The sequence below is a fragment of the Apis dorsata genome, unplaced genomic scaffold (genome assembly GCF_000469605.1).
Source record: "Apis dorsata unplaced genomic scaffold, Apis dorsata 1.3 scaffold_344, whole genome shotgun sequence".
In the NCBI taxonomy this organism is placed as follows: Eukaryota; Metazoa; Arthropoda; class Insecta; order Hymenoptera; family Apidae; genus Apis; species Apis dorsata.
The window spans coordinates 29,521-35,998 of NW_006263611.1; the positions used below are offsets into that span (position 1 = coordinate 29,521).

General features: G+C 48.1%; 2 protein-coding genes across 4 annotated transcripts in view; one reads left to right on the forward strand and one right to left on the reverse strand.

Annotated features, from left to right (window-relative positions):
- The window catches only part of LOC102680176 (DNA (cytosine-5)-methyltransferase 3C-like), a 43,955-nt gene that overhangs the window by 11,982 nt on the left and 25,495 nt on the right, over positions 1 to 6,478 (reverse strand). The window contains exon 1 of one of the 3 annotated variants that reach the window (XM_031511726.1): positions 6,423 to 6,450. The exons of 1 other annotated variant lie outside the window; for it this stretch is intronic. The gene's annotated coding sequence lies outside the window, so the exon portion shown is untranslated. Of the gene's footprint in view, positions 1 to 1,411; positions 1,417 to 6,422; positions 6,451 to 6,478 lie in introns of those variants that run through there. One more of the 3 variants, XM_006618196.2, reaches the window with a different exon arrangement.
- LOC102673730 overlaps positions 7 to 6,478 on the forward strand; it is a 34,406-nt gene continuing 27,934 nt past the window's right edge. The window contains exon 1 of the mRNA XM_031511711.1: positions 7 to 690. Within this exon, the coding sequence (XP_031367571.1) occupies positions 512 to 690 (179 nt within the window). The 5' untranslated portion in view covers positions 7 to 511. The remainder of the gene's footprint in view (positions 691 to 6,478) is intronic.

The following is a 6,478-nucleotide window of genomic DNA, read 5'->3' on the forward strand; positions in this document are numbered from 1 at the left end:
AAGGAAGATCGCGAGCGGTAATCGGAGGACGAGCAGCACTACGAGGGGGCTCGATTGAACCTTGATCGAATCCGCTCGATTCGCGGCGATCGTCGTCGTGTCGTAGTAGTTGTCGTAGTAGTCGTCGTCGTCGTCGGCGACCGACCGAGATTGCCGTCGGTCTCGTCGTCGCGACGGTACGACAGATCACGTTTCACGACAGTGACAGTGTGCCACAGTGAGTGAGTTGTTGGTGCAAGCGTTTTTAGTGACGCGAGATCGCGCGCGTTTCTTCGTCTCGCACTAACCTACCGACGGCTCGCGTTCCCTCCGCGAAGCCGTCGGGAACAGTGGACTTGCCTGCTTACCCTGCCTACCTGTTTACTCTCGTCCATCGTTCCAATCTTTCTCTCGGATCTCCCTAGAATTTCCCTATTTTGAATTCCTCGGAAAGTGTAGAGAGGCTGGCGAGTCTGTCGGGAGAGAAGGTGCGACAAGTCTAATCGAAGGATAATATATACGATCAGCGAGGATGCAGGTGGCAACGCTGTTTCGGGAGAGCGCGAATCTGCTGGGTGCCTCTAGCCTGGATCCCCCGCAGACTCACCATCACCAGGCTATGCACCCGCAGCAACAGCAACAACAGCAGCAACTTCAACAACATCCCGCCGAACTGCATTTGGCTCATCACATGCAACATCACTATAAATTGTAAGTCCGTAAACCTTTCAACGGAAATCGTAGAGTCGCGAGATCGTCGGAGAAATCGACTTCCGTCGGCGGTGATCGGAAATGGAAAAACTGTGGAGGACTTTGTTCTGAAGCGACGATGCGACGGAACGATGATTCTCCATTTCGAGCTTTGTCGCGAACGAGCGTTATCGCGTTGTCACTGATACGGATATCTGTTCGCTATGCTCTGTCCGTCCTCTCGCTCGAGCTTTTTACGAATTTCGTCACGCGCCATCAAGGGACAGGGAGAGTAGCATTTGTATTCGTTGCGCAAGGTCCGGTCGTGCCCTCGTTCCTTAAACCGTACAATTTGTTTCCACCACCGCGTAGACGGGTGTGATCGATGTCGCGACGATAACCGTCCACAAGATAACGTACCGATCCTTTAAAATCTCCAATCTAAATCCGTCGGTGAGCGAATATATATTTATATATATATATATATATATATATATATATACACATGTATACACGGCGATAGGAACGAAGATTTTTTATTCGGAAATGTCCGGTCTAGAAGCGGAGGAATGAGAGAGAAAGAGAAAGCGATAAACGCGTTTTACGCGGTGGCCTCTGGAGATCCGAACCGAACCGAATCGAATCGAAGCGAAACCGCGAGAAGTTTGGACCAGACGCGAGGCCGCCAATAGGTCAAGGCTAGATTCTGCGCTTCGACCGGTATCCGCTATCTCTCGCCTACCCGTTTCCCAGCAAATTCCTGACCAACTTTCCTCGCGATTCGATCACGCGCGTTTCTTCTCTCTATCCCTTTGGAACGTGACGAACAACGAGACGAGGATAAATTCTTAGCGTAGCGCGAACGATCGCCACCGGAACGATTGCAACAAGAGCCACGTGGCGGGAAAGATACGGTAAACGATTTCATCGGGATAGCGCACTCGATGCCTTCTATTGCGTCTCGAAACCGAATGAACGCGAACGCTATCACGTGTCGCGAAATAAATCGCGTTAAATCATCGATAAAAATCGAACAAGATCGATAGGATCGAGCCTCCTTTTCGATTCTTTCCCTCTCGCTTTTTCGTCGTCGCTTTTTGGTCTGCGCCAAGTATTATTCATGTATTCTATAAGTTTGGAATACATGAATGGTCTACGAGATCCAAGTATCCGGGAATCGGCTTCGACAAAGCCGTATTCCTTCGGCCGCGCCAATTTAACACCGTTTAAGCTTTTCTCGCGCAAAAAAAAAAAAAAAAAAAAAAAAAAAAAAAATCGATTCTTTCATTCTTCGCTACTATCAACCGTAACGAATGCATGGAACGTCGCGTTTCGGCGCCAAGGTCGCGTTTCACGCGGACAACTTTGATCGTGCACTGGTGCACGCTTCCTTCGAGCGAACCACGTTACCATCCGTGCAACGATTTCGCGTCAAGTTCCACGGATGGCATGAACTTTGCGACTCAACTTTGACGCATTGTCAGAATGATTGGTAACGACTCGCCCATTAGTCGCGTCACGAAGAAAACATACGCACCGAATTGCGATGCGATGATTATGTTTGAACGTTGGTTTCGAATTGTATAACCCGTATATATATATTTCTTTTCGATATAACAAATCGGAGAAAAATCGAAAAAGTATGCGCAAAAGTTTTGAAACGAACGTTCGCGCGAATGGCAATTTTTGAACGATGCAACATTCTAGCTTCGGTTGGTTCCTCGCGCGATCGCCGCTTTTTTCCTTCTTCCTTGTAGTTGGTCCGCGTTTATACCTTTCCCCTCGACCCGCCTTCTCCTTCTTCCTCTTCTTCCTTCCCTTCGCCCCGATCATTTTACGCGGCTCCTTCGCGCTTTTACACTCCCTGCTCTTTCTTTTCTTTCTCGGTACGATGGGTCGGACGTCTCTCCTTTCTCTCGCGTCTCGTACGGTTATCTCCTCGCGTTTTTATTTTAGCCCGAAGCAAACGTCGAGGTGGAAACGACGAGCCGGAGGAAGGAAAGGTGATGGTGGTGGTGGTAGTAGTGTAGTAGTGTGTAGTTGTAGTTGTAGCAGCAGTAGTAGTAGTAGTAGTAGTAGTAATGTAGTAGTAGTGGTGTAGTAGTAGGAGAAGGAGGAAAAGAGAGAAGAGAGTAACGGCAAAGGAGGAAGAAAGAGGCAAAGCGAATAAACGAGCGAGAGAAGGAAAAGTAGGAAGGTAGATGCGAAAGACGGGAAAGAGGCAAGGGGCGAGGGAACGGAAGAGGTGGCGGNCTTCTCCTCCTTCGGTTCTCGCAGGCTATGGTTTCGTAACACGCGTCTTTCCCGCTCTCCGCCACTCTCCTCTTCCACGGTTGTTCGTTCGTTCGTTCGTTCGTTCGTGCAACGCGTTCTACCACGTTCGTGATACGCGTCTTTTCAAAACTCGGGGTCCCGTTCCACCGACTCGTTCCGTAGAATCGAAGAGAACGGTGATGAGAAACGCGACGAAATTTCGAAATTTCGGTGACGAGATTTTTTTCGCTTGGCGATTAAGAAGAAAATCGCGACGCATCACGGATAACGCGCTCACGGACTCGCTACGCCAAACAGCACCTAAGACACCGTCCATACGGAGATCTCTAGGGAGCTCCGTGATTATTCCGGGCGCAAATTTATTTTTATCAGCCTGTACCGGTCTGTTCTCGCTTTGAGGGCAACGTTGCCGGATTACGAGTTTTTCCCTCGATTTCTACAAAATTGACCAACTTTTGCGATCCGTATCGGTGACGATGGAAAGAAAAAAAAAAAATGAGAGAAAAAGTAAAGAAAAAGTAAAAGAAAGAAGGAAGAGGAAAAAAAATAGGAGCGATTCGCATTAAAAAAAAAAAAAAAAAAAAACGATTCACAGACTTGGTCGAGAAGAGTATTTCTCGAGGCGATACGTGGTATTTTCGGTCAACGGTAACAGTGAGAGTATCGAAATTGGGAAAGCTCGGAATACGAAACCCGTTTCGACTCTGTTTCCTCGATATCGTGCGTGCGGAGAAGATAACGAGCGAAAAAGAAATTCCGTTGGCAACCGAGTTTACACGTTTTCGTGAGTTACCTCACGAAGAGATCGATGGAACGAAAACTGCGAGGAACGAAATAGTCGAGGAGCGATTACGCGTTTGAACTTAGGCGTTTAAAGAAAAAAAGTAGGATCGAAAGAGAATATATCCGAACGGTTGGAAGTTTTACTCGTTACGTAATTTCATTAACGAACGCTCGATAGAACGTTGCGACGATCGAAAGAGACGAAGAGAAAAAAAAAAATGGTAAGAATTTCGAAATCTCGCGAAGACGGGGTGAATACATCTTCTCCGGTTGTTCCATCGGAATAGACCGAGACCGATCGTAAATAGCCGGCGCACCAGAAACGGTCGTAAGGGTTTCCCTTATCCGCGTCAGCATTTCTGCTCGCTCGATTACCTACGGTTTCCTTCGCCGTACCGGAGAAGTCTGTCGCGGAACCGCTTCTTTTTTTCTTCTCTCTTCACCTACTTTTTTTCTCTCCCAGTCTTTCTTTCGATAATGATACGCGCATAGGTGTGCACCTCGGCCGCGTGTATGCCGTTCGTGCGTGTCCGTTGCGTTTCGGCCTTCTCCGGCTTCCCCACGGTTTTCGCTCATTTCGACCTTTTCGTCCCGACGACGGAGGAGTCGATGTAAGCAACGCCGGCCGCATCGTTTGCCAACGAGAAACGCTCGTTAAACACCGAGAAACACTCGCGCAACTTCGCTATGCCTGACGTATCCCACGTTTCATCCTTCTCTGTCTTTCTCCTCTCTTCCAGTCGACTCTTGTGTCTCGAACTTTCCAACGCGACGAAGAAGAATATAACCATTCGTCTCGTCGATTATCGTTGCTCGATCTTTTCGATTGTCGCGCGTTCTCGTAATTTCAGAATGCGCGCGCGCGCGCGCGCGTGTGTGTGCTGTGCGCGAGATAGAGAGAGAGAAAGATAGAGAGAGAGAAAGAAAGAGAAATGGACAAAAAGAAGGAACGCAAAAGCGCACCGTTTGCCCGTGTTAATGAGACGCGTATCGAGTTCCATTTGACGAAGAACGCGATAGTGAGCGTTCGATGAGTCATCTTGCTTATCGAACGCGAAACAAATTGCAGAAAGGTGCACAACGAAGACGTTTAACCGTTGCATACGTTCCGTTACACTTCGTTCGTTCGTTCGTTCGTTCGTTCGTTCGTTTAGACGATCGCCTTATCTATAATAAACGCGATGATACAGCGAAAGAATAAGAAACATTCGCGATATACAAAAAAATGATATTCGTCGAACTGGTTTCCGCGAGAATCGGGAGGGGAAAAATAACGTGACTTATTTCGGCCGAACGACTTGGAAAATGGATCTTTTCAACGTATCTCGTTTCACCTATCCATCGGTCGAAGAACGAAAAGAGAAACGATCGAAATCGCAAAGGACAATCGTGGACGCGATCTTGTTAAGACCGCAATTAGGCTATATTACCGAATTACGTTACAATTGAGAATAACGAACACACGCGGTAATAAATTACAACGGCTCGCGTAATCATTACCTCCAAGTTTCGTATAACAGCGTCCCTATCGGTTTACATTCGACTTTAATTGCATCGCGGAACGGACGGCGCAGCTTTTTAGAACAGATTCGCCTCGGACCGGACCGATAGTTATAATAATTCGAATAATTACGCGCACATTTGGTAAATTAATACAATATCGCTACTCGTTCTCCGGATATTATTTAACGCGTATTTAATTATACTTGGAATCGTATCGTTACACAGCGTTCGCTTCTCCTCCGACTCTTAATCTTTCTCGATTTTTCGCGTCGTGCAACGACGATCGCGAACCGGAGAGGTCGTAAGGGGACGAGGCGAGAGAGTTTTAAGAAGAAACTCGGCATACCTACGGACGATTATTCGACTTGTATTCTCTTTCTCGACGATTAGAGAGAGCGAGAAACGATTCGTGTCGGTTGACGCGGTGACGCGTACTTATCTACTTACGTAGGTAGGTATGTGCGAAGAGACACCGAGGAAACGTGGATCGGACGCGCAAATACTCGGTCGCATACGCGATGCGTTTCGCGTGCGAGCACGAACGCAACGTACGCTTTTTTCACGCCTCGCGTTTTTTCGAGTTTATCGCGATATGATATAACTCATGGGAACGAGAGTTTTCCATTTGCAGGGGAAAAGGTTTTTTGCTCGCGTTTCCCCCGATCACGACGATCGGCCAACGCGAAACCACGCGCACCCTCGATAACGCGTAATCGCGGTATTCGCGAAATTACCCGCGGACATCAACAATTTTTCTCCTCGAAAAAATTTCGACTCTACGACCGTCGTCGACTCTATCTAGGTATATAAATAACGCGGACTTTGACGCTCGTCTTCCGTTCGTTCGAGTAGATAAAAATCGAGCGTCAAGCGTCTAATTTGCATCGATTCGCATCGATGCAACCTATCCTTCTCCCCCTCCTCCCCCTCCGCGCCAACACGGGGCGAAACTTGGCGGAATTCGGCGAGAAACTGGAAAGTTGGGAACACGCGGCTCGCNCCCCATTTCCCCTCTCGCAACGAATTTTCAGCCTGGTTGTTGACAAGTTTGGGAAAGTCGTCCATGAATATCTCGAACCGATCGAAACTTCGAACGGTGTATATGCCCTCTCGGCCATCTTAGCTATGCTCCCTGTCCAAGATATCCAACGTACATCTCCCCCACTCTTTGTTTACCACTCACTAGAGCATACCTCGACCGTTCGCAGCCGTCGCTTTTCGCTTCGTCTCGGGATTCGAGGGACGACCG